We start from the raw sequence: 27290 nt of genomic DNA on the forward strand, positions 1-27290 counted from the left end.
CTCGGTGGCATATCTGCAAACAACGACAGATGATCAGCACCAAAAAAGAAAGGAAAGAAGGAAGAGCGAAGGAGAAGGGGAACGAACCTAAGCGCGGGATCGGGCTGAGACCGGCGTCGTATAGGGCCTGCTCGGTGACGAGCTCCCTCTGCTTCGACACCGAAATATCTTTCAGACGGTGGAAGTCTTCCCGATCCCCGGCCTCCACCCGGCTGTTCTCATTCGGTTGGGTGCGGGGGTCCCCCCAACGGGTAAGGAACCCCCAAGGAATAGAAGAGGAGACAAAGAAAAATTGGTTCTTCCATCCATGAATCGATGATGGAAGATCGGTGATGAAGGAAAGCCCCTTTCGAGGATTGAAGTACCACTACCCTCGAGCTTTAGGGTGGGGTTGGAGGATAAAAAAAGCTCGGAAGAGTGAAATCCGAGGGATGGTCGGCAAAAACCGACACAACAGGGCGAAACTGACTATTAGCCGAACCAAGTTCGGCGCAAGTTGCGCCGGACATAGCCCGTAGTAGTCTAAGACGTTCCGGACGAACTTTGGGATCGAGAAGCGAAGACCGACCCAGAGATCCTCGACATAAAAGGCTACCTGGACCTCAGGCAGGTTGTTGACCCGACCGTTGGCCCCGGGGGCGAACAGCCGAAATTGCTCCGGGATGCAATACTGCTCCCGGAGCCGATCGACGTTCGGCCCCGAAAGTGAAGAGACCTCCACCTCCGGAGTCGACCGAGGGTCGTCAGTCGGGTTCTCCGACCGACCTCCTCTTGGAGATGTTCTAGCCATGAACCAGAACAGAAGACAGAAAGTAAGGGAAAGAGGGGAGAGAACCGTGAGGAAGCAAGGAGGGAGACGGCCAATGGTGAAGGCTCCTAAAGGGAAAGAAATACTCCTAAGAAGGGGAAAGCCGGAGACAATTACCTGGGGCAGGTGACCGCACGGGCAGAGTTTCGACAGCGAATGGAGAAAGTAGAAATTCGGATGCAGGCGACCTTGTATATATAGCGCCCTCCGACGGTCGAGATAGAGGCACGACCAACGAGGATCTCCCAGATCGCGGCACGTGGCGACGTCTGGGCCCTTCTCCGGCCCGACGGTTCGGAGCACCTGCCCTTAGATTGGGCCACGTCACTTCTATCCGCCTGGGCTGGTTCGGCCCAATGGCTCCCCGTCACGCGGCGAAAAAGTCATGATGATTCGCGTTCCCGAAGAGATGGCGGGAGCGACAGTTTTTATTCCCGGTGGGACGTCTGATGCCGATGGGACGTCTGACACCGATGGGACATCTGACACCTTCGGAACGTCTGACGCCGACGAATCGCCTGGCACTCATGAGGCGCCTGACACCAAATCAGCCAGTGGTACGATCGTCAGAATCAGGACTTAATGCAATGGGAATCCACTCCTTTCGCCCGATGCTGCCGCCCACGCAAAGACATTAGCCAGCGCACCATCCGACTCAGGAGTGGAGGGTGGCAACTGTTGGGATATACTGACCGGTCCCCCTCACGCCAACTCACCGTCGGGCCTACATGACCAGCGCCCGACTCTGCTGACCGACGGCTACCGTCACCGACCGACCGAGTATACGTCGGTCGGACAGACCTTCTTCGCTCTCGATCGGACGAACTATGGAGCCTGATGCCCGACTCCCACGACGCGCCCGACTGACTGTCGGAGGGTCCCCGAGTTTCCATCCAATGCCCCTCAACCAGCCGCCGCCCTATAGTCGGTCGGCTCCTTCAAACGCCGTACGACTGCTGGAGGCTGTCAATCCTGACAACGGTATGCGGCACAGCCGCCTTGGGTCATTATCCCACTTAAGGCATGGGTCAACCCTAGTGATTTGACAGTCCCACGACGATTTGACAACCTCACGGTGGCTCTGACAGTCCTCGGTGATTTGACAATTCTTCCATTGTCCGCACCATTAATGATGGCGCCATACCGCGCTCTACTATAAATCAGAGAAGGCAACAGTGCCGAGGAGGTCCTTTTCGAAATCTTTGAACCCTTCCTCTCTAGCTCTCGCTCTCACCCTCTCCCGTTGAGCTCCTTGATTCTTTTCTACTGTTGTCTAGTCTCCTCTCTGACTTGACCGTCGGAGGGTTCCCGCCGGAGTCACCTCCGATCAGTGCGGACTTCTTTTGCAGGCGCTCGTTCCAGGCGACCAGGCGACGAGGGGATTGGCCGCAACAGGATGGTGGCTTTTCGATCTGGTTTTAGGATGTACATTAAGAAGGTAATTTTTGCTTCATAGACTGTTTCCTCTGGTCACGATTGTTTGAAATCTTCGTTTATAATCAGAATTCCCCTTCTTGTGGTGCTCTCTGTGAATTCTTGATCAGGTTATCATTTGATGGGTTCAAGAGCTACAAAGATGAAGTTTCTATAGATGCATTCAGCCCTAAAGTACATCATGTTGGTAATTATTTTTGTTTCCATTTTCGGTTATTGGCTTGTCCTTTACGCCTTGGTTGGGAGAGAAGAACAGAAGAGAGAGAGAAAAAAAGAAAAGGGAGAGAAAGTTACTACTTTACCTTGGTTGGGAGTTTTTTTATAAAAGAAATAGAAAGAAAATGAGAGAAACGGAGGGAATACAATTTTTTTCAAATCCATAATCTTTTTCTCCTCCAAATTGAGCGGAATTGGAGAGAAAAGAATGGAGAGTTAATGAGTCTTTTATAATTTTCATCTTACCCCTTTAATGATAAAGAACAAAATTAATATTACATTTCAATTCTAAGGCTTATTTCAAACATCCCACCTAAGCCTCCCATTCGATTGAGATTCTCATGGATGGAAAAATCAACAAAAATAAAAAGAAAGATGAAAAAAATTAAAAAAATAAAATCTTTTTTTGATTTCTTTATTGAATTTGTTATGCTTTTTTCAAAGGTATAATAGTATAAGAAGATTGTAATATTTCCTTTCTTTTCTTTTCTTCTTTGTGTCCAATCAAAAATGAAAGAAATTATTATTATTATTTTTTTTAAACTCCCAATCAAGAGGAAAGAGATATACTCCTTTTTCTTTTCTTTTCTTTCCTTATTAGTATTTTCTTTTCTTTTCCTTTCTTCCCCAAACTCCCAACCAAGGCGTTAACTTTCCCCATTCTGTTATATGAACAGCATTCAGTACATTTACTATCTTTAGAACGACGTGCTTTACAAAATTTATCTTACCTGTTCTCACGTCTTGCGTTGTCATATGCAAATGATGACAAGAACTGAAAAGGTTAATTATTTTCAAGTAAAATCCCAGTTACAAACCTTCTTCACTCCTACCCACAATCTGATTAACTTTGGCTACTATAGATTCTAGGAAAAGTTCAGAGAAAAACTCTGAAGAACCAGCAACTTATCTGAGTTAACAAAATGCAAAGTTGACCATGGGCTAACATCATGTTTGATCAGTAATATAACCAATTTAGTTGTTCATGGGACAAGCTCAACTAGGAAATATCTGAGCTCTTTCAATGTGTAGTGTCATCTTATCTTCATAAGCATGAAAGCAACGTAATAAATTTTGTCTGTCATTTATGTATTTCTTAGGATATTATTCAAGCTGCCACAGGTTTTGCACAGAAAAACCAACTCTCAATTCGTCTGCAAGACCAGATGATCTCACATCTGAGTTTGAAGTTCAGGACAGACACTGAAGGGCTTCAACAACAGAGACCCTTGATGCCCTTCATAAAGCCATCTGATCCAGCATTTCTTACTATCTATTTTACAATCTTGTTCAGAAGGTTTACTTGTTTTGAGGAGTTACCAGTGATCTGCTTTTCTAACTAGCATGGCAATACAAATGTTCTGTGACCTTTTCAACTGCTCTCCATTTACTTCCTGTGCTGTGCTCTTACCTTGGTGTGTTGTTTAACTAGATCGTTGGAGGTCTCTGCGATGAGTGCTGAAAACTTTCTCTGAGGGAAGATGTGATCTTGCTGAATGAAGTGCCCATAAGTTTCTACATACTAGCGACCGGCACTGCTGCAAGTACCAAGTCTGTTTAAAGAAATTTCTTCCACATTTGTTGAAATGTCAATCATGTCTCAAGGCTGATGCATTAACCTCCTGTGTAGGAACTGATAGATCAATCACAAGTATGGAACATAACAGTTAAAATGATCATAAACTATAAGACATATCCCTTAATGAGATTTTGTATGGACTTCCTAGCCAATGTGAAGACCACTTAATTGGGAGGTGCTTCAAATCAGTTCTTGCTACCTCTCTCCAAATCTTTATTTTTTGGCCTTCTCCTTCATTGACCTTTCAGTCTATATTATAGGCACACGCATCTATTACTGTAGGTGTTGATTCTCTCCATCTATAATGGTAGCACTAATCCACTTCAAGTCTTCAACATGCTTGTTGTTGTAAGCTTATCCCATTCTTAATGCCTTTTTTACTTTCCAACATCTGGATATATAAAACAATAAATGCATCATGTGTCCTTTCAGGTATATGCAATCGTCAATAATCGCAAGACGGTCTAGAGTCACATTTCAGTTTGCTCTGTTACTTCTTGGATTTTATTCGACTTTTGTATCTTCAAGTAACTATGCAACTTGTGGACTAGTTGAAAGCATGTACCACTAGTCTTCATTTTTTTTTCCTGGGTACATCCTTGGTCTTTGATATACCATGAGTTGGATGACAGGTGTTAAAGATACCCATCGAACAACCTGTATTTATTTTGTACATGTATATTATGTTTGCTTTATACCATGTATATCCTCTGTTGTATCTTGACATCGTTGATCAGATTTGGACCTAGCCCATACAATTTTTGAAAAGGCTAAGCTCAAGGGCTATTGCTGAGAAGTAGAAAAATGAATCATGAGTGACCTCATGCCCAACCTATTGATGCCTTCATTATGGGGGGAATAGTGTATCTTAACTTATTTTATTATTGCTGCTTATTGGTTAATCACCGGTTTCAATCTCACTTTGTAGATTTCTTAGGCTTTGCTTAATGTGTAACTTCAAAGTTTACTTTTTGTGGAAAAATCTATAACAATATACCCACTCCATGACATGATTGTGACTGGTTGTTCCCAAACATTTCAATGGCCAATGCCAATCCCATAAACATGGGGTTGGTTAACCAAGAATATATCATGGATAGGCAACATCCTTTTTTTTTGCTAAGTCCTATAATAGTTTTAGGTGCATTCTGACTTTTTACAGGCTTTGAATTATGTAATATCTCCTTTAAGTTTGCAAACTTTATTTGCTCTGATATATTTATCCCCTTCTTAATGATACCCTTACTTTTGACAGGAAATTTGAGGTTGACTTTCTTCTTCTTGCTGGTTATTTGAAACTTACACCCATTACACTGGTTCGGGCATATCCAAGATCTATATTAGCATTCATCTCTTTTCTTCCTGCTTTTGCGGGCAAAGCATATTATGGCTTAAAGGTGCACAAAGCTGTTACTGCATCTTGGGTCTAGGTGGGGTAACAGTTTCTTATCCTTTGACTATTGGAATATGAAATCTACATGTACAAATTTTGCAATTCCCCTTCAATTTTCTTGATATATAATGAGCGTGATACTAGTTAAAAATATGGGCATTTTTTTTTTGCATAATCTAGCTTAACACCAGGCATTTTTACTAACCTAATTAGTTTATGCACTTATGTCATCCTCTCAACTGCAAGATTGGAGGTGGTTAAATCTTCAATAGTGCTGGTGAACTGAGGGTTTCCCCAATGGTCACATGCCTTTGCTTAGCAATGAAAGATTCTAGGTTGGGGTTTTGGATTTTTGTATCTCCAAGAATCTGGCTCTGGATAATTATAGTGTGCTTGGTCTCCGACGTACGAAAGTACAAACCTTCAATGGTGCTGTCGTATACGCCAGTTGAATTGTTGTGGATAACATGTTTTATCTGCATTATTAACTTATTTTTTGAGTAAAATTTGCATTGTTAGCTTCGTAGATAGCAAGGGTGGGATTCTCGAAGTTGAATCAGTTTAATAATTTTTATTTGGAATGACCATGAAGATCATTTTTTAGCAATAAAATTAGGTCATACTGGCACTATGCTAGTTAATGTTAGGGTTGACAATATATGCAATGTTCTGTAATTGTGGTCATCCAAATAGGAGGTCCACATTTTATTGTAAATTACAAAAATCTGAGTGTCATCTCATATTATAGTTTTTTTTTTTTTTTTTTTTTCTAGGCAAATAATTGCTACTTGGGCGGGAGCAGCTGTGATTTTGGCATGAGATTTTCCATCAAGTGCTTCAAGTTGTTTACCTTATGAGGAACGTAAGGTGTTTATTTTAATCTGAGGGAGAATCCATATGCGAGGGTGATGTGAGAGAGTTGTTCCCCATGTCAGCTAGGGAAATACACATTGTCTAGTCTTATGTAAAACCCCTGTAAGTTGACCTTGATATGCTAGGATCAATTAGGTGAATGGCTGCCATTTGGCTTACATGTGTGGTTAAATTTGTTTTCAAGTTAAATCTAGAATCAACTTTCAACGTAGTGCCCTTTCTCTCAGAGGAGTGATTTTCGTAATTCGATCTAAAATAACCAGTCATTGTCCTTTTTTTCCAACTCTGCATTAAAGGTATATGTACTGCATTTTTTCCTCCTCTCTAATGGTGAGATTATGCCCTCACACTTGCAGATATTCTGGCCCCACAGTTCACTTTATAGATGAGCGCTGTGTTTCTGGCCATATCCTTGCTTAGACGGTTGTGCCCGTGTTATCTAAGTTGTACTGCAGAGCAGTTGGGTGCAAGAGTCCATCGGGTACTCTACCTGTTTACTTGTAGTGTTCAAACACAAGTTTCTGGTTTATGTGTTCAAATGCATTCCTGGAAACGAATTGCATTTTTCCCGTGACTCCACTTTTTGGATGCGATTTCCTAATGTGGATTTAGAGGGGATGAAGTAATTACTGAGACAATGCTAGTGCTGTCAGGGATTATGTTTAATGCAAAATTCTAAAATTCTTGCATTTTAGGAGCATCAAATCTGCATGGGGATTGTTTCAACATAATGTGTGGAGCGAATTGTTGGGAGAGGATTGATTCCCACTGTTTTGCAGCAAGGAGAACCCCGATGCGTATTACAAACCAAAGGGTTCTGAATCAATTTGTTTCCCTTCAGCCATAATCTTGAGTGGTCCGTACGGGGGCCTGGATTTTTTTTCAAGGACAGAGGAGTAATAATATTTTCTCTAATTTTGATCAATTATCGCTAACATTTTTCTTCCTGGGGCTTTGTTTTGTTTTGCCCCGAATACCTACATTTTTTTTTCAATCACGAGAACATTGGTTGTGGCCCCACTGATGGCGCAGGGCCGCATGACGTGGACATGGACATGGCTCAGCTTCTGCTCCTGCCTGAGCGCGGCGTCCTCGCCTCCCCTTGCCACCACCTTGGTCGACGCTTGCCGCCATCCAATGCTTCCACGCTGCTGACAACCCCGATCTCTTCGTCAAATCCTCCGTCGCCCGCTTCGATCGTTCCTCCGGGGCGTTCAGTTCAGCCCCGTCCCAGCTCTGCATCCCGCTTTGCCTTCCTGTGCGGTCCCCACGTCCAGCAACACGTCATCCATGAGGCATCATCCATGGTGCCCGGCTTCGGCTGGCCTTGTCACCGCTGGGTGGTGGTCTCCAGAGCTCAGGCACCCCACGATAAGCTCCGATGCGATGCGCTGGAAGCGGAGTCTGCTGCCGAAAGGGATGTTGTCCAACGGCTTCTTCGATGGAAAAGAACGCCGCCGCCTTTCAGCAACCGAGACGTGGCAGGCCAGCTGGGACCAGCGCCGGTGGCTGAGTTGGCTCGACTCAAATGGAGCCCAGGTCCGTGGTGGGCGATGGAAATAGGTAGACCATCCTCCGTCGACTCGACTCAAATGATCAGATTACATGTCATTGTTCATTAGCCTTTCCACCATCTTAATTAGACTGTTTTGCTATATTCATAATCTTCATACGGCAAGGACATATTTCCTGTAAATTCAATAAAATTGTTTTGGATAGCAGATGGATGGGGTTGATGCCACACCATGATCATATTTGCTCTCTTTTTTTTTGATAAAATGAATCGTTCATACTGTTCTTATGTGAATACATCCAAAAGAGTCAAAACAAAAAATCCTTGAGTGGACCAAAGCTCTCATCTATATCCATCCACATCGAAGTGCTTCGCAATCAAAGCCGCCATCCAGTCAACTGCTGGATTCGCTTTCTGAAAAGTATGTTTAGTAGTGATGCTCACATTGCCGGTTAGTAAGGTTGCAATATCCTGAAGAAGGAGATGAGCAGTACTACCCCGAACACAACTAGTTTGGATGTAGGGTTATGGATCACAAAACCAGCATCTTCGTATCTGCCCCTGACTCTTTCGTCAAAATTGACCTTAGGATGCATCAGACAAGGGGACTTCCAAGTGATGAAAACTTGATGGGTCGCTACATGAGCAGGATAGGAGTTCCAGATTTTTGACGATTTCAATCACATCAGTCATCTTAACTACCAAGGAGAGGACTCTCTCTAGAATAAATCTTGCCGAACACGTCTTCGCCTCAAACATCAGGCTATTTTTGGCTAGCCAAATTTGGTGGGCCATGTAAGCTACTCTGATGTTGACCATCCATGATGCAGTAGTCCTTGCATATCGTCTCAACAAATCCAAGAAGGCCTACATTGGAGCTTTAGTTTGGAAGGTCAGGCTATACATCCCTGCAAGATGCTACCCTTGCGATGCTCTCGAACACAAAAAGAGCGCGTGATTTAGAGTCTCATCGTCTATTCCACAAGTTGGGCAAGTAGGCTCTAGATGTATACCTCTCTCCCTCACGAGGGATCTGGTTAGAAGTCACTCTCAAGCGACTTTCCAAATAAAGAGACTCATCCTTAGGTGCACATCAGTCCTCTAGACCCAGTCGATGTCCAGGCACCTGATAGGCTCCCTTCGATATAGGTGGTAGAGGTCGGTAGTCATCGTTCTTAAGGAGCATGAGGATCTCCAGACTCTTAACATCCTATGTATTGCAGGCTGGAATTGCCGGTGAGTGCACTCGCTCAGCCAAGGGCTCGCCAAACAAATGGACAACTGTCTCTGTATCTCAGCTTCTATCACCTTGAGTGAGTAGCTTACAAATCCTCATCGAGTCGCTAACCTCCACGTTGGTGAAAGTTGGCCATTGGCTCATTGGTAGATCAGCAATCCAGAAGTTTAGTAGAACATTCATGGAATGGCCATCCCCCACAAGCCATCTTATCTGAAAAAGAACATCCGGGGCCTGTGCATAAATCTCCTTCTACAACAAAGAGCAGCTCCAAGACACAAATCTCCTCTTCAGTCACCTAGGATCCATACCTCATAATCATCATCCTGCTCTACCAGTTGTCAGGGCTAAGAAGGAAACAAGCCACATGCTTGGCAATCAAGACCTCTCATCTAGCAACCAAGATCTAAATCTCTGGATCACCATCCATTAGCGATCGATCCACAACATCCCAAGCTACCAGGTGCACACCCCTACCTTTAAAGCTCAATACCCACATGAATCTCCAAAAGTACTACTCGAGCTTCTCCACCAGAGTCTTTGGTAGGATAGTGTTTGGCATGAGATAAATAAGCCTGGAGTTGAGAATTGACCTTACAAGGATGACTCTGTCCATCATAGAAAGAGCTTTGGCTTAGCATCCCTCTAGTTGCCCCCGAATCGACTGCTCCACCTCCATGCACTTGATCTCCGGTGTCTATGCTTTAATACAGGGATCCACAGGTAACGCAAAGGCCCCCTATGCTCCGTGGCCATAATGATGCCTCTAATCATATGTCACCATTGGATCAGCATCTTTGGGCTAAAATATATGGCGAACTGAAGAGGTTTACTCTTTGGCCCAATGCTGAGCAGTACTCCTCCAAGACTCATGAAGCCGACAGCATTTCAGATAGAGGCCCAGTCCAATAGTAGGCAGTTATCTACAAAAGGCAAATATGAGATTGGTTGGGCCTGAAGGACTGGCAGATAAGAGTCCAAAGTTGATCTTCGGAATGCAGCATGAAGAGCGTGCGAGAGGGCATCAGCACATAGAATGAAAAAATACGGGGATAAAGTACAACCTTATCGCAATCTGGCTATGGAAGAGAGAAACTCTGAAGGTGTTCCATTGATCAGGATTGCAAAGTTGGGACTACAGATGCACGCTATGATCTAGCCAATCTAACGAGGGTGAAATCGAAACTCCTCTAAGGTCCATTCTAGAAATCACTAACTCATACGATCATAAGTCTGCTCCATGTCCAGCTTGATCTCTATAAGACTATGGTAGATAAAAGTATGATGAAGCTCATATATGAACTCCTAAGCAATGAGAACATTATCGAAAAATGCTATGGCTACCAATGAATGCTCTCTGTTCAGGAGAGATCAGTCGAGGAAGAATAGGCTTCATTCTATCCACCATTGCTTGGTGAAAATCTTGTATAAGGTCGTGTATAAGCTAATGGGTCTGAAGTGGTTCGGCTCCGATGCACCTACCTCTTCAGCAGAAGGACAATAAAAGTTTGCTTCCAGGCAGCTGGCATCAGATCTGTAGCAAAGAACTCCTACATTACAACCACCACCTTAGTCTGGATAATGAGTCAATACCGTCTGAAGAAGAGTGAAGGAAAGCTATTAGGTCTCGAGGCTTTGTTGTCCATCATGGACCACACCACCCCCCACACCTCATCGGCAATCATAGCTCTACTAAGGTCTCTATTCTCTTACTCCATAACCAACTTGCTTGGAGGGGGTGCTAGAAGGTGCCCTCTCCACCCAGCTCCATGATCCATCTCGATCTAAAAAATTACATGATCTCTTGCCTGATATTCTCCTCGACTAACCGCTGCCCTCCATCACCCCTAATCGTATGGATTTGATTCTGGTGTCTATGGATGACAGTAGTCTGATGGAAGAATCACCAAAATGACAGTCTTAACAACCTCCAGCCTTCTGATGTATTGCCCACTTCAACCCTATTCCATCGTCATAGCTGCTGCCTAGTCAGCTTTAGTCTTTGAGTCATCCAGTACCTGGTATGGCCTCTCACCTAAAGCTTCTAGACCTCCCTCACAATATCCCAGGATCGAGATTAAGAGAGTTAGAACTTCTCAAACTAGAATGGGCACCAATAAGAGAATGATGTATCAATAGTAAGCAAGATCGAACAATGGTCCAAGGCTATCTTCGGCAAGTGGTGAACAGAGTGATTGAGAAATTTTTGAATCCAGCTAGCCATCACAAGGACCCTATCGATCATCTTCCACACTTTAGCTCCACCTTGATGATTGTTGCACCAGATGAACCTCGAGCCAACAAAGCCAATGCTAACTAAATCCATAAAATGAATGAAGTCCCTGAATTCTTTAGATCCTGCATCATCTACAAAAGGCCTACCATCTCTTTTCTCATGGGGGCCAACAATATAGTTAAAATCACCAACCACCATAGTGGGGATATCCTGATCTATCAAGCATGATGCCTCCTGCCACATAGTCCTTCTCTCCCTACAGTTGGTGCTCGTGTACACAACAGGCAAAAGCTAAATAAAATGATTCATTTTAGAGATAACAATAGCTACTTGCTGAGCACATCGGAGGAAGACATCCACCATTACATCATTGGTTCTCCATGGAATAATAACCCAATCAATCTCTGAGATCCCATAGCATAGATCCCCAATTAGCTAGGAAGTGATGACATGCATGAGTCAAACTTGGACCACCGAGGCTTATTTCAACCAGCACACACAGGTCTGGATTATAAAGTTGCATGATCCTCTTATACTCTTGAGTAAAAGGGGGGCTTATCAGCCCCTTAGATGTTCCAAAATAACACCTTCATAATTAATCACTAACTGGTTAAGGGTGGGGCTCGTGATCCTATGGCCAAAGCTTCATCAGTCCCAGTTCGATCAACAATGTTTAGATTGAGTTTGTTCTGCTCCCCGCCAGCAAACAAGGTTGAATTAAGTCGGTCTACAACCACATTGTGGCCCATCGCCCTTCTTTCTACTACCGTCTCATCCTCTTTCCCGACCGTATTTCCTCCCTCACAGCTGGTCAAGGCAGGCCCATAAGAGGATAAGGGTGGTATGAGTGATTGATGCTTGTCCCCCTGCCGTGAGTCATCGGGGGTCTCCTACGGGCCGTCCTTGGTGACAAACTCCACAAAGAGGGAGGAAGTGGGTTGGTGAAGCCCTCCTCTGATCACCGATAGATGGGAGGATGGGCTAGAGGAGGTCGCAGGAGAAGGGGACAAAGCGAGGGGTCTCCAACAAGCTTACCTCTGGTGGCACGGAAACCCAATTCCAATAACCCTGGGCTTGCTTCAAAACACTTAGGGCTCAGCATGGGAGCAGCAACCTGCCACTCGAGCCTACATCATTTGGCTCAGACACAGTCGAACGAGGAAAGTGGGTTGGGCTTGAGGTTTAGGCTATGGGCTGCTAGGTTTTGAGAGATTGAACTTGATCGTGCCGGGCTCCTAGCCTGCTCCAAGGAGGACCCACCCACCTCGGCCATATAATGATCCTTCGAATCTGGACCAATATTCAAGCCTACATCCATAGCTATCTGGTCCAAATCCACTTCATTAAGAATGTGGCATCCAGATCCCGACCCGACTGAGGTGACTCAACCCAATCCTGGATTGACTCCTTTCCCCTCTGATGAGGGCTGACGAGCGAACTTTGACAGTTTTTGCCATCTATCAGAATCCAATGGCAAACCCAATGAGCACACCTTTTTATCCATCTCCACCGGGGAAGGGTATAGAGCACGATTTGATCGAAGATGGAGCATAGGGATGTCTTTGTCAACAAAAACAAAAAGGGAAAGAAGATAAATATATAAGAAGGGTAAAAGACCATTTCATACCTTAGCCAAAAGCCCCGCCATGTGTTACGTTGGCGTCCGACCTTGCAAGCGACACAAATAAAATGGATGTCGGAGTATTCGTAAAGAGAAATTCTTTGTGCACCGCAAGCGACACAAATAAAACGGACGTTGGAGAGATACAAAAAGAGCCATCTTTCCCTCTCATTTCAGTGGAGCGGACAGGAACGAGTACCAGAATTCTCCAAAGATGGATCGCCTAGATCCAAGAAGAGACCTCGTTCTGCACTGCAAGCCATGAAACACTAAATGAACTCGCCAGGAACGAATCAACGAAACAGCAAAAGTAGACCACACAGGCTCCAGTAAGGCTCTCAATACTCTAGTTGTGTTGCGTCCTGAATACATACCCCAACGGGAAGATTATAATGTACTAGCACAAAATAAAGTTTTTAAAACAAAAGTAGCATGCTACACCCTGCACTATTTATTTTGAAATATTATATTCCTTCATCTACTTGCTCTGTATTAACGACTTTTGACGGTGAGACATATCATCACACAGATAACAAGAGTAACTGTTTTACCTGCAAGGGTGGTGCACTCATAATAAAAGGCAGATCCTGGCACCAGCCAGCTTACAAGGTTATTAAAATCAAAAGATGAAAGAATGAAAATGGATTACATAAGCAAGTTTATGTGCTTGAACTAATACATAAAATACAACCACAGTAATTTTTTTGAAAAAAAAATCCTCGTATGTCTTCTCTGGATCTCTTTCAACGACGTATATCATGAAATCTAGACCTAATCTGCTCCTACAGTTACAGTGAAAACATAGAGTTTCAGGATGACAGCAAGAGCCAATTGCAACAAAAATATTCCAGCCACAATGAAAAACCATCTCTCGCCAGCTGATTTAATGTGGGTTCGGAGGTTAAGAGCAACAAAAGTTGCTGACAAGAACCCTGCAACGCCAACAATCACCCATCTGAAGATCTCTACTGGTACAATGGAGAGGCACTGTCACAATGCAAAATGTTCCAGTTAGGTTCACCAAACCAACCAAATCATGGAGATATTAACCATGAAACTAAACAGATATCGTACAACCGAAATAAAATATAAATAGTCCTATCAGAGAGACCAACACACAAAAAAATGAAACAAGCTTCCAGCTTAACAGGCAATACAACTAATTATTATTGTTTAATTTTACATATATGTGTGTGTGTCATGTTCATCTTATTTAACTGTGTCTCTACATTTCATCTTACGTGATTCAGTTTATCTATCTCTTCATTTCATCTTATAAGATCATCTCATGCTAATCTTGGGTAACATGGAACATGGCAAAAGATTCAGTAATGTGGGAAATCTAATGTCTAGCAGAACAATTTTTTTGGTACATGCAGTAGAACATAAGTGGTTCCAAGGCTTTGCAATCAAAGCCTGATGGAGTGATCCACGTCAAGATGTTTAAACTATGTTCAGAACCAACAGGGTTCGAAACACATTTCTGCCAATAAATTTCAGAACCGATTTTTCTAATTTCAGATTAAAATATTCTTTTGATTGTGACTGAATTTGTAGAGAACAGCTGAAATCAAACAATGAAGTTTCTAAGACCCCAAATTGACCTAAATAGTCCCTCAAATAGAAGCCTTGTAATTTGATCTGAATCTGCATGGTAACATCACATGAAAATTTCAACGAACTCAATTCCCTGAAATCCATGTAGTGCATAGAAATACAAGGAAGATAAAAAGGTTGCCAAGCATGCCAACGACAAAAGTACCATTTTCAATCAAAAATGGGAAATAAAAAAACATGTAAGAACCCATTTCAAGACAGCTTCAAGCAAATTACAGCATTCAGCCATGATATTTAACTAACAAAAAGCCTTGATCCCTTCAAGTTTGAGAATAGTTTACAATCAGTTCTGAACCTACTGTTAACCCTGCATCATATGTCCTGTCCAGGAAACACTTAAGCAACGGAAAAGCTGCCTCATGAAAGCTCAAAAGGCCAGTTGGTTGGTAGGCAGACCAACCTTTCTTGATGCATTAAATGCAAGAGGCCAGTGATAAATGACTAAACAAATGTGATCAATTGATTAGCTTAATAAGCCAGCAAACTCAGCAAAATGTATATCTTGCCATTCAATGCCTATGGACCACTAAACTAAAAAACATATTTTATGGATGCTGCTTTACAAAATAAACTGTTCAGTGGGCAAGAGAATGAGAAAGCAGACAAAAAGGCCGTCCTTGTCTGCTTATATGATGAACTCATGCTATGTAAGTAAATTTGTAGAACATACCAGGGCAGGAATGAACACGAATAGGGAGTATCCATATAGACACCACAGTTGAACAAGTCCAGACGGTGCTGAGAAGTACTTAAGAATGATGTACAGTCCAAGAGGGACAAAAGTAACATAGCCATAAAACAAACCAGCAGACCATGTGACCAGGTTAATGTCATAGTTCCACTCTTTCTTCTCCAATTTGTGTGCCAAGTATGTAACAAATGTGCCAATAGCCGCTGCTACGAATATCAAAGTAGTGCAAATCCAGAATGGACCATATCTGCCCAAAACATATGATGAAATTCATCAAGTATATCTTTAGTTATTCAAGAAATCAGGCATGAAGTAATGCACAAGTTCTGTATGTAGGCATGAGTCTTCATTAACAAAAGAAGGAATTAAACATGTTCCAAAAACTAATTTATCCAATTTACCAACAAAAAACATGTTCCAAAGATGAAGCAATTCAGACAGAAACTGTTATTACCATATTACTAAAAGCATAAATCACACATTTAACTCTAGAACCTGCATGCTGCAATTTACTGATTGATTTGAGACATTTTGACCCAAAACAGAAGTTGATGCAGTAGCTTTCTGAGTTCATGCATATGCACATGTAACAATTATATGAAACTGAGAGATGCAAACATCTGTACAATTCACTTCTGAAGCAAAATAATGACTGGTGCTGTCGCAAATGATGCAAGAGTTTCATCATGCAAAACTTACCCTTGGATAGGATCAAATCAAAGGAGGATTCAAAGCCAACTCAAAAGTAATGGTAAAAGAATTATTTATGTTTATACTTACACATCATCTATAATTTTTTTGATTATTTTCCTGCTTCCTAAAAATGAATTATTGTTATTTTAGTTCAGATATTTTTCTATTGAATTGGAAAAAAAGACTTGCATATGAGTAACAAATTTATGTGAATCATAAGCATTACTGATATAAGGTTACTTGCTTTCCCCTTTTCAGTTTTCTAAATCCTTTTGGTAACTCCGATAAAGAGAATAAACTTACCTTCATTTATTTACGGTTTTGTGTCACTGATAAGGAGTAATGGAGAAATTAAAATCAATGTACAATGAAAAGGCACAAGACATTACAGAAGCAAGGTACATGGACAATCCCTCTTTATTATCAGATATCAAAAAATCAAACATGTTTGTGCACGTCTTGACTTTTAATTATTTATAAATTATTCTCTAATACTCTACCATGGATAAACATATATACATGGACTTTGCTCCTTTCCAAAGGAAAAGTATGTACTCCCCTAGAGTCCAAAATCAACAATGGACCAGCCAAATTAAAGATCTAGATTGTTGATAATAATGAATATTACTAAAAATGCTTAGAAACCAAAAATCATGAAATCTACATCAAGTTGGTAAAAAAAAAAAAAGAATGGTTAAAATGATGTGGCCCATGTTTTGCTAATGATCATTCAATCTATATATATTTTAATATGTGTAGATCAAAGTCAATAAGATGGATTCTCAATCTAAATACTTTATCATATATTTTAGCATAGTAGTACAATGAAAACTGTCTAATTTTGTGTCCGCATGATGCATAGGTTAGACACCACTAAAATATGTGAGTTCTGATTTTAAGATATTTTTAGTGGTATAAATCACAATCAATAGCATGGATCTTTAATTTGGACACCCCAAGTTTTGTTTTTGGATTTGAAAGGAAAATACACCCTCTCTTCTCATGGGGTGTAATCCATCCCTATATATATGTGTATGTGTGTATGTGTGTGAATTTAAAATTACAGCCCTTTTGTTGCCTTTTATGGTCGATGTGGAAATGTTATCATCAGTATATGAGACCATCATGGGAAAAAGAGAAAGTACTACAATGAAAAGAATGGGCAGGAGAACAAGCATAACAAGAGCAAGCTTGACAGATCAATGGCTCATCCTTTATCATTATCAGGCAATAGAACTTCCAACCCCCCCCCCTTTTTTTTTTTTTACCTAGCTTTAGCTTCCTTACCAGGTTTTTCTGCAAAGCCAAGGAAAGGGTGATTCCCTCTTAGTGGGATATGAAGATAAATTATAGTCAACGTATGGGACTTTGAAGAAAGCCTTACGTCGAAATTTTCTAGTAGACGAGGATACCAACATTTTCCAACAGATGGCATTACTTAACACTTATCACTTCAATAAAGCCAGAAGAAAAGACCTACTATGTGCTATCAATCAAGAAGAAGATCTAGAAGTTAAGCGGTACCAGTCCAAATATATAGCAACTATGATTATCACGGATCTCTTTGACCTAGTCAGCTATCTGGTGTCATTAGTGTTAAGGACAGTAAATCAAATTTTGGTTATTAAAAACTGTTTCTTTAGTTAGAATGAAGTTAAGGCTCTTGTCTTGAAAAAAAAAGATTGTCATGACACAGATCAGTTTGGCTAAATTGGGTCAGCATAAATTAGAAAAGGCTTGTGATACTGGTGCCACAAGTAATCCGAGGATGGGCTAGGACCTAGCAGAACCTGGAAAAATTGCTAGGACTCAAAATCGCATATTGAAATTTCCAGATAGTTTGAGCCACAAAAAACTAAGATCAGATAAATTTTGACTTTTAGTAGTTCTAGTCCATAAGATGAAATAGCTATGACCTTTGAAGATTCCTAGAGTAATATGATCTAAACTTGAAGCAACAGAAGTTGTCCTAATGCAAATTCACCTAACAAAACAATGGTCAAGGAACTTTATGAATGAAATATTGCTATATTTGATATGCAACCATTAGCTGTGGCACAACTGTGAATTTAGACTTAGCTAGCTCTAGACGGGGTCATGGCTTATCACAATTAGAAATCTGCACCGTATAAATAACCCTCCAGACCGGTACACCTAAAAAAGACAACGTGTTTGCAACATGGAAATTGTATAAGCAAAAGCATGTTTGTACAAGAGGCATGTTTTGCATGATTAAAATCAATCAATCACATGTAATACTTGTATTCTTGCTAATGCCTTCATCTTTGTACAAGGCTATGTCATCTCGATGTCTCCTGTTGACCAGATTCTGCCTCCTAGATTTTGTCACTACCTCTTGAGAAAGGACTCCAAAATGCATGCTACGCACATAAATCCTTGATATGAAATTCGTCTACACATAATGAAAATAATCTTTTATCCCATGGTGCAAAGGAAAAGACCATCTACTGTTCTTCAGGAAGATCTTGTCCTGTTCCCCAAACTGAAATGTAGCTGTAAAAATTGGATAACAAGAAGAAACCAATAATATGCGTATATATAGATTACGAATGGAGCTTGTATTGGTCCACAGCCTCCAGTGCTAGTTCCCAGGCTAAAAAATCTCGTATGTAGAACTGTTTGATACAAACAAAAAGGTGTGACGCTGGTAGAATAATACAGCCAATTACAGAAAACCTTTAGTCAGGCTATGGTACCTCAAGTCCCTATTCTCCAAATTAAAAAGTTTAATTGAATCACACTAATCTTCTTCAACCTCTATTTATAAACATCTACAAAGAAGAAGAAGAATATTGCTACAAAGACAAAAAAAAAAAAAAAAAGTTACAGAGAAAATGAACATTGAACTGGACAATATTACTACAGATAAAGCTAAATTTTCTTTTTCACCTGAATTTTTTCATCTGCCAATTTTGCTCTTTTTTTAACCTAATTTTCTTCATCTACCAATTTTGCGCACCAATATTTAAGCCAACATTTTCTCAATCACATATTTCTTCCTGGTCGTTATTCACTTATGTTTGTCTATTGATTTCTATTAATATGCTGCAGTCCTCACATCAATTTCAGAAGACTATCCAATTCACAGGAGAAAAATACGTAGGGATGTTCAGGTCTCAGTTCTGACATGTCTAATCAATTCCAGAACAGGATAAGAATGGACTGAAATACTAATGTATTGATAACGTACCACATGCATGTAATTCATAACCAATCACGAATCATATGCCCAGATCAGAGGTTCAAAGGTAGAAAGATTAATGGACTAGGAAACCACCGGAGCTTTCCCTAACTAGTAGAAAATACCATGGCATGCTCTAGAGAGCTACATTAGATCCAAACTGCGCAGATAATATGGATAATAATGTAGTAGTAGATCATGGGAAATGAGATGAGGAATATACAAGTCCGGATTTTCAGCCGTCTTCTCGGTAAAACTCCCTTTGAAGGGGAAGAGAGAATCTCTGACCCTCTCCAGAACATCCGACGTGTCAACGTCGAAGTAGGGCTTGTAAGCTCCCACCGTGAACTTGTGCACCCATCCCGCCGGTTGCGACTCATCGGAGCTCCCCCGAGACGGCTTCGAGAACGTATCTGTTAAGAATCCAAATCCACATCAGAGAACAATTTAGAAACCATAGGACACACGAATCAAAGATGAAACATGTACCGAATCAAGAAATAAAAAGCAAGAAAAATGATTTCATGGAGATGGATCTGATACCGTCGGCATCGGAAGGGGGGCGGAAGACGGCGGAGATCTTGCCCTGGGCCTCGGAAGGTGGAAACGTCTGGAGATTGGAATCTGTAGCGTATCGAATCAAGCATCAGTGATCACACCCAAGAAACAAAACAATACCTCATCTGAAAACCCTAAAAAAGCCGAATTCTAACCCTAACCCCAACCTGTGAATTTGACGGTGACGTGATCCGGACCAGAGACGGCCTGCAAGAAGACGACGAAGGGGTGGGAGTGAGAAGAGATCTAAAGCAAGATGAGAGAGAGAGAGAGAGAGAGAGAGAGAGAGAGAGAGATGGTGGCCTACCGGGACGGATCCGGAGACCTTCTGGTTGTCGATGGAGGTGTATCCACCACTCGACATCATCTTCTTTTACCTTTGTTCCACCAACGACGGTGGAGGGGCTTTCTACTTCTCCGACGCCCACGCGGATCAGAGGAAGGTATAGAAGTTTTGATTTAATAGGAGGCAACGGGCGGTGGCAAAAGAATGGACGCCGCCCACGGGTTTGGTCCGCCGCGAATTTGAGAGGAAAAAGAGAAAAGGTGCGGAATTTTCCGAATTTTACACTGTTTTCAAACATTTTCATTTTTTCCCGGTACAACAGGCTTACTTTTCGGCCCGCATGGCCTGTTCCGGCCTGTTTATTGCCCAGCCCAATGACAACGTGCATCACTCGAATAAATTACACCGAGTCCTCTTAACATTGGGAAAAATTATAGATTCCACCTAATATTTCAGAAATATACATTCACACTAGAAGTATGCAAAAAACCTAACCAAACAGCAAAATTGATCCGAACGAGTCATTTTGGTTTGGTTGAAGTCCAGTTTTTATATCCAGCCTAGTTTCGGTTTGAAAATTTTTCAATCCAAAAAATCAGTTTGCTTTCACTTTAGATTTAAAATCTAATTTAAATTGAGCCCATCCACGCACCCTAACACACAGACATATATATAGGATAGACAAATACACTAGGCCGTGCCTGACACGGCCCAATCCAGATTCATCGGACCTGAGGCTAAACGGATTATGCCTGGCACGGCACGATTAGCACCAAGCCTCAGCCCGGCACGGCCTTGGCCCGATGGGTGGCGGGCCGTACCTAGCACGACCCGTTGGTCCGTGGGCCTTTTTTTAAAAAAAAATTACAAATCGGCTGTGGCATGCTGGCATGGCCCATTTGTGCTCGTGCCAGGCACGGCCTATTTGAGGCCGTTACAAATCGGGACGGGCCTGATACGGCTCGGCTCGGTCCAGGTCCGTTTCTGCCCATAATAGCCAAAAACGGTCAAAAACGGCTATTTTCTAATTTTTTACCTTTTTACTCCTCCCAATAATCATAAAACGGCTATTTTGAGAAGTATTTTGAGAAAAAAATTTATGGATTTCTATAAGTAGCTCCGTTCTTTTCCATTCTCACCACACCAAATATACTCTTCTTCCTTCTCTGCTACTGCTATTTCTCTCTTCTAACAATATTACAAGTATTCTAGTTAATTTTTAATTTATATTTAGCAAGTATTCAGGTATTACATAAGAGGAGGTTCTTATCGAAGAGCACAAGAGGAGGTCCTTATCGAGGAATACAAGAGGAAGCTCACAAATCTCAAAGCTGACTCTACTCAATTCCTCCACCTCTACTCAATTCATCCACCTTCAGTTTGTTTTTATTTTTTGATTCATAAATTTAGAAATGACATCTTATGATGAGAGCCATTTTGGCATTCCCCTTATTTTCAAGGGAGAGAAAACTAATCTCATTGCTCCTACTTCTTCTAAAACTATTCAAGGTTAAATCTCTTCCCATAAGAGGACTAGTGCAATTTGGAAGGATTTTGAAAGAGTTCTTATTGACGGAGTCTGGAAAGCAAAATATAAAAAATATGCTAAATTTTATAGTTGTGCTAATAATGGGGGAACTGGCCATTTAAGGAGACATTAAGAGAGCCATAAGATGAGTGATTCTCATCTCTAAAGTACCCTTAATGTACAAAAAAATCTCTAGTAGATAATTTTGCATATAATCTTGAAAATAAAAAAAAAGCACTAGTTAAATAGATAGTTAGGGATGAACTACCTTTTAGTTTATGCGAGTCTTTTAATTTTAAAGAATATGTTCAATTAATCATACAGCTTGCTTACAAAAGAACTAGTAGGCATACTATTAGAAGGATAGCTATGACAAATTTTTTAGCAACGAAATAAAATTTAATTGAAACTCTCTCTACCTTAAATTTAAAAGTTTCATTAACTTCTAATATTTGATCAGCATTAGTAGATAGTAATTATTTTATTTCTATTACTATTCATTATATTAATAATGATTGAAATTTAAATAAATATATTCTTACTTTTCATACTTTTAATTTTTCACATTCTGGACAATAAATTTTAAATATTATTTACTAAACAGCATGTTCATTTAGAATTAATAATAAAATTATGTTTATTATTTTTGACAATGTATCTAATAATAATTTTGTTGTTATATTATTGAAGGACTTATTACAGTCCATTTTAAATGGTCAGTTGTTGTATATTAGATGTGCATGTCATATTTTAAATTTTTATGTACAAGCTGGCATGGGTATGGTCTAAGATGTAATTTCAAAAATTAAAAATACAGTTTCTTTTATTCATGCTTCAAGATCAAAACTTCAAGAATTTAAGCAACTATGTATAGATTATGGTAAATATTTTAAAAAATTTAAACTTGATATAATGACTCGTTGGAATTCAATATATACCATGATACATGATGCATATCTATATAGATACTTATTAAATACATATATTAATGACTGCAGATTAGGCTTTGTATTGATTGAAACTGATTGGACTAAAGATAAAATTTTGAAAAATTTTTTGGTTACTTTTTATAATGCTACTCATGTTCTTTCTGATATTTATTATCCAACTTTATGTTCATTTTTACAATAAGTATTTGATATTAGTAGAAAATTTGTAGAATATAGATTTGATGATGTTTTAATGCCTATTATTGAATAAATAGAATCTAAATGAAATGAATATTGAAACAAGGTATGTCTTATGCATAATTTAGCTGTTGTATTTAATCCACGAGTTAAATTAAGTAGTGTGCTAATTTTACTTGATGCCTATTATGAAAACATGATATTGGATCTTGAACCGGCTAAAGCTGAGGTAACAAAATTTTTTTATAATATTTATATGTTATATGATGAAAAAATTTATAGATCTAGATTACCAGCACAAAGCTCTATTGCTTCTTCTAGTAGTTCTCGTACATCATCCATTTTTAATTTTATTGTACGTAGGAGATAGACACATGTTTCAAATTTATCTACATCTTCGTCATCTGCTTTAAGTAGTGAACTACAATTTTTTTATGAAATAATCTTTGTTGGTGCAAAAATCCGCCTGCGCCGGAGAAGCTGGAGTTGTGGGGGTCGCGGTCGCCGTCGGGACCTGCAAAAGAAGTCTAAACCGGAGGTGGGGTTGCTCCGACAAGACCCTCTGACGCTCAAGTCAGTTCTCTGTCTCAACAAGAATGGAGTGCTCGAACGAAACTTTTAGCAGAGTTTTGGGATAGAGAATAGAGCTTCGAGAATAACGTATCTGGGGCCCCCTTTTATAGGCGAAAGGGGGCAGCAGACTGATAGCGATATCCGTAACCGTCTCGTAGTGGGCTGCCCAGAGTCAGACGGAGTTTGTTGCGAAGAGTAGTGGAGTAGACCTGTGGCTATCACCGGGGCGTGCCACGTGGAGTCTGCCGCGGGGAGTGGAGCGGCGTCCGTTGTCGCGACTTGCCAGAGGATGGAAGAATCGTGCGGTATCCGTCGCGGGAAGTGGAGCAGGATCGTGACCGTTATTGTGGCCTGCCCGGGAGTGATGGAGCCGCATGAAATCCGTCGCAGGAAGTGGGGCAGTGCTGTGGCCGTTACTGCGGCCTGCCAGGGAGTAATGGAGCCGCGTGGAATTTGTTGCAGGAGGTGGAGCAGTGTCGTGGCCGTCACTGCGGCCTGCCAGGGGGCCTAGGCCTGTCGGCCGAAGTTCGGCTGGAGTGTCTGGCGGGGAGAGGTGGCTAGCCGCCCGTCTGAGAGGAGCTCGGAGTCTGGCTCCCGTAAGAGTCCGGATGAAGTCTTCTTGCAGCCGGAGTTAGGGACGAGACCCGGCTCCCGTAGGAGTCCGGACGGAGTCTACCTGCAATTGGGGTCGTGGGCAAAGTTTGGCTCCCGTAGGAGTCCGGACGGAGTCTACCTGCAATTGCAGTTGAGGGTGAAGTCCAGCTCCCGTAGGAGTCCGGACGAAGTTTACCTGCAATTGAGACCGCGGGTGGAGTCCGTCTCCCGTAGGAGTCCGGACGAAGTCTGCCTGCAGTTGAAGCTGCGGGGATGAGGTCCGGCTCCCGTAGGAGCCCGGTCGAAGTCTGCCTGCAGTTGAAGCTGCGGGGACGAGGTCCGGCTCCCGTAGGAGCCCGATCGAAATCCACTTGTAATCAAGGTCAGGGATGAAGTCTGGCTCCCGTAGGAGTCCGGACGGAGTTTACCTGTAAGTGAAGTCATGGGCGGAGCTCGGCTCCCGTAAGAGTCCGGGCGAAGCCTTCCCGCAGTCGAGGTCGAGGATGGAGCCCGGCTCCCATGGGAGTCCGGGTGAAGCCTTCCAGCAGTTGAGGTTGGGGACGAAGTCCGGCTCTCGTAGGAGTCCGGGTGAAGCCTTCCCGCAGTTGAGGTTGGGGACGAAGTCCGGCTCCCGTAGGAGCCCGGACTAAGTCTGCCTGTAGCTGGAGTCGGAGACGAGATCTGGCTCCCGTAGGAGTCCGGTCGAAGTCCACCTACAATCAAGGTCAGGGACGAAGTCCGGCTCCTGTAAGAGTCCGGACGGAGTTTACCTGCAGCTGGAGTCGTGGACGGAGCTCGGCTCCCGTAAGAATCCGGACGAAGCCTTCCTGCAGTCGAGGTCGAGGATGGAGCTCGGCTCCCATGGGAGTCCGGGTGAAGCCTTCCAGCAGTTGAGGTTGGGGACGAAGTCCGGCTCCCGTAGGAGTTCGGACTAAGTCTGCCTGTAGCTGGAGTCGGAGATGAGATCTGGCTCCTGTAGGAGTCCGGTCGAAGTCCACCTGCAATCAAGATCAGGGATGAAGTCCGGCTCCCGTAGGAGTCCGGACGGAGTTTACCTGTAAGTGAAGTCGTGGGCGGAGCTCGGCTCCCGTAGGAGTCTGGACGAAGCCTTTCCGCAGTCGAGGTCGAGGACGGAGCCTGGCTCCCATGGGAGTCCGGGTGAAGCCTTCCAGCAGTTGAGGTTGGGGACGAAGTCCGGCTCCCGTAGGAGTCCGGGTGAAGCCTTCTCGCAGTTGAGGTTGGGGACGAAGTCCGGCTCCCGTAGGAGCCCAGACTAAGTCTGCCTGTAGCTGGAGTCGGAGACGAGATCTGTTTCCCGTAGGAGTCCGGTCGAAGTCCACCTGCAATCAAGGTCAGGGATGAAGTCCGGCTCCCGTAAGAGTCCGGACGGGGTTTACTTGCAGCTGGAGTCGTGGGCGGAGTACGGCTCTCGTAAGAGCCCGGGCGGAGTCTACAGGCGAAGTCGTGGGCGGGGTCCGGCTCTCGTAGGAGTCCGGACAAAGTCAGCCTGCAATTGAAATCGGGGGCGAGGTCCGGCTCCCGTAGGAGTCCGGACAAAGTCTGCCTGCAATTGGAATCGGGGGTGAGGTCCGGCTCCCGTAAGAGTCCGGACGTCGCGAGGAATCTGGTCGACGCTGGCGGGGTCCTGCCCGTCGGCAAAACTTGGGAGTGTTGCGGAGGCTCGGCCGTCCGGAGGTTTGAAGAGATGTTGTCGGAGGTCAAAAGTCAGTTGGATCCCCGGAGGGTCATTCCTATCACGAACTTCGGCTGGGGGGGTATTTTATACCCAACAATCTTCATTCTGCATATGATAAAAATCAAATAGATAATTTAGATATGTTAGCTTGATAGAAAAGTATTAAAAATCAATATCTTATTTTGTCTGTCATTGTACGTGATATTTTAGCTATGCCGATATCCATAGTAGCATCGAAATTTATTTTTAATGTAGGTTGGCGTGTTTTTGATGAAAAGAGAAGTCGGATGACCGGCGAGACGGTGAAGATGCTGCTCTACTTCAAAAATTGGTTAGATGCAGAGACAAGACTTTAAGATAAAGATGGACATTCTACTACATTCTTTGATGACGACAACACAAATGAGACCGACAATTAATAGAATTTTTATCGAGCTAGCACAGAAAAGCAGGAAGTAGAGAGAAGGTCTTGAAGAAGTTCAGTTAAAGCAGAGATAAGTTGGTATGATTTTATCTTTTTTTATTAATTATATTAAATTTTTTAATTATTGAAATGAGTCACTTCTGTACTTTTATTTCTTTTATCTCCCTCTTCATTGTACTTTGGAGGTCAGGCCTAGCCCCCCTCCCTTCCTGTATCATTTTGATATTTATTAATAAACTGGTAGGGATTTATGCCAAACCCTCCACCTAACAAGATGGCTTTATATTTAATTCCTAGTCTCCAATTTTTTTTTAATTTATTCATGCATATTTTTTAAAAAAATTTAAAAAATCCTAAACTGGCCGTGCCTTGTCATAGTCCAAACGTGCCGTGCCTTGGCATGGCCCATTTTAAGAGGGCCAGGCTGGCATGCTGGTCGTATCGTGCCTGACCCACGGGTCCTGCTGGCCCAGGCCCTTATAGGCCGTGCTGGGCCTAGGCTGCATCGAAAAACTCTAGCCTAGCTCGGCCTCTCTCTTATGGGCCGTGTCAAGCATGGCATGGCACTATAGCAGATGGGCTGTGGCTGGCACAGCACATCTCGTGTCGGGCCGAACCGGGCTATGGGCGGCCCGGTCCATTGCCTATCTCTAATATAGGGGCATATTTGGATAAGGTTGATCAAATTTGGGTGTATATATATATAGGAGCAAATTTGGATAAGATTGATAAGATTTGGACTCAGATCAAGTTAGATCAAAATTAGATAATGGATGTTTTACATCGATAATCCAAATCATTGGATGTGATCTATTATATTAAAATTACTTACACACTAAAAATTACTCCTAATCTATGCATCAAGTAATCAAAAGATATATGTAATTTAATTTTATTTAGGTTGTCTAATTTTTGACTATTTGATGCATATGCTATGGGTTTCCCAATCATATGATTTTTTTTTTTATGCAAGCAATTTTGATATAGTAGATTACATTCAACGGCTTGGACTATTGATATGAAACCTCTATTATAGAATTTTGGTCTGATCGAATTTAAGTCAAAATTCAATCAACTTGATTGAATTTTGATCTGATCGAATTTAAATCAAAATCCAATCGACTTGATTCTAACATCACCCTATATGTATATACATATATAATTAATTTAGATTTAGTTCAATCAAGCTTCAATGTTTCAAGCGTCTGGTGGCTTTAGCCATAGTCGTCAATCTCTCCGACGTCTTTGTGCTCCCCTCCCACTCTTCTTCATCCGTATTGGTATAAAATTGAGGGGAGGATGATGGGTGTCCTGTTAAGGGTTCTTGTTCTTCTCCTCTTCATTGCCGTGGATGTATTCTCTTTTAGAAATAGGCATGCATGTATTCATGT

The 27290-nt window shown here is 42.2% G+C and overlaps 1 protein-coding gene and 1 long non-coding RNA gene across 8 annotated transcripts; one reads left to right on the forward strand and one right to left on the reverse strand.

Moving 5' to 3' along the window:
- Nucleotides 1-2202: 2202 nt before the first annotated feature.
- Nucleotides 2203-8055, forward strand: LOC109505823 (uncharacterized). Of its 7 annotated transcripts, none has more exons than XR_012138312.1 (7): nucleotides 2203-2246; nucleotides 2353-2429; nucleotides 3559-4009; nucleotides 5293-5467; nucleotides 6660-6784; nucleotides 6999-7199; nucleotides 7336-8055. It is a non-coding gene; the product is annotated as an uncharacterized lncRNA (long non-coding RNA). The 7 variants fall into 7 exon arrangements; XR_012138314.1 differs by having other exon boundaries at nucleotides 3559-4002; XR_012138316.1 differs by having other exon boundaries at nucleotides 3891-4009.
- A 5482-nt stretch (nucleotides 8056-13537) lies between these two features.
- LOC105042136 (uncharacterized) lies at nucleotides 13538-20187 on the reverse strand. Its single transcript, XM_010919275.4, has 6 exons — nucleotides 19979-20187; nucleotides 19839-19878; nucleotides 19657-19737; nucleotides 19337-19526; nucleotides 15198-15465; nucleotides 13538-13897 (listed from the first exon to the last, which is right to left on the reverse strand). The coding sequence occupies exons 1-6, from the start codon at nucleotides 20036-20038 to the stop codon at nucleotides 13682-13684; spliced, it is 855 nt and encodes a 284-aa protein (XP_010917577.1). The 5' UTR covers nucleotides 20039-20187; the 3' UTR covers nucleotides 13538-13681.
- Between the last annotated feature and the right edge of the window lie 7103 nt (nucleotides 20188-27290).

The sequence above is a fragment of the Elaeis guineensis genome, chromosome 2 (genome assembly GCF_000442705.2).
Source record: "Elaeis guineensis isolate ETL-2024a chromosome 2, EG11, whole genome shotgun sequence".
Lineage (NCBI taxonomy): Eukaryota > Viridiplantae > Streptophyta > Magnoliopsida > Arecales > Arecaceae > Elaeis > Elaeis guineensis.